The sequence below is a fragment of the Dipodomys ordii genome, unplaced genomic scaffold (genome assembly GCF_000151885.1).
Source record: "Dipodomys ordii isolate 6190 unplaced genomic scaffold, Dord_2.0 Scaffold198, whole genome shotgun sequence".
Classification (NCBI taxonomy): Eukaryota; Metazoa; Chordata; class Mammalia; order Rodentia; family Heteromyidae; genus Dipodomys; species Dipodomys ordii.
The window spans coordinates 116,209-116,783 of record NW_012267414.1 but is presented as its reverse complement, the minus strand read 5'-3'; the positions used below and the strand labels follow the sequence as shown (position 1 = coordinate 116,783).

Here is a 575-nt window from a genome sequence, read left to right as displayed (position 1 = left end):
GGGACCTGGGGGGGGAGCCGGGGGACCCGGCCGGCGCGGCCTGCAGTACGCACCCTGCTCGCGCGGAATGCGCACCAGGCAGTCCAACATGCCCTTGTACCGCGCCTCGGGGCTGATCTGCTTGGACGACGCCTGCACCTGCAGCAGCAGCTTCACCCGCTCGATGGGCGCCACCGCTGTCTTGGACACGGCCGCCGCCACACCGCCGGCCAGCAGATCCTTCCCGAAGGACACGGGGTCAAACAGCTTCTCCCCCTTTTCTGGCTTCTTCTTCCCGGACTCGCGCTGCATGGTGGAAGGAGGCGTCAGAACCGGCAGTCGCAGGGGCCGGGAGGGAAAACCGCTGCAGCTTGGTCTTGGCGGGAAAGTGGCGCTGAGGACGCCGGGAGATCTGCGCGCCGGCGGCGACTCCCACAGAGCTGCGCAGGCGCGTCTAACGGCCGCCGGCCCGACACAACACGTGACTCCTGACACCCGGCCACGCGGCGCGAGGTGCCTGAGAGGCGCCGCGGCGTCTCCACGTCGAGGGGCCTGGAGCCTCCGCCTCGGGCGGCCCGGTCCTCCTGCGGGAACGC

At 71.1% G+C, this 575-nt stretch overlaps 1 protein-coding gene across 1 annotated transcript in view; it reads right to left on the bottom strand.

Annotated features, from left to right (window-relative positions):
* Positions 1-297, bottom strand: part of Slc25a31 (solute carrier family 25 (mitochondrial carrier; adenine nucleotide translocator), member 31) — a 19,643-nt gene extending 19,346 nt beyond the window's left edge. Inside the window, exon 1 of the mRNA XM_013034871.1 lies at positions 54-297. Coding sequence (XP_012890325.1) covers positions 54-291 — 238 coding nt within the window. The 5' untranslated portion in view covers positions 292-297. The remainder of the gene's footprint in view (positions 1-53) is intronic.
* Positions 298-575: the final 278 nt, after the last annotated feature.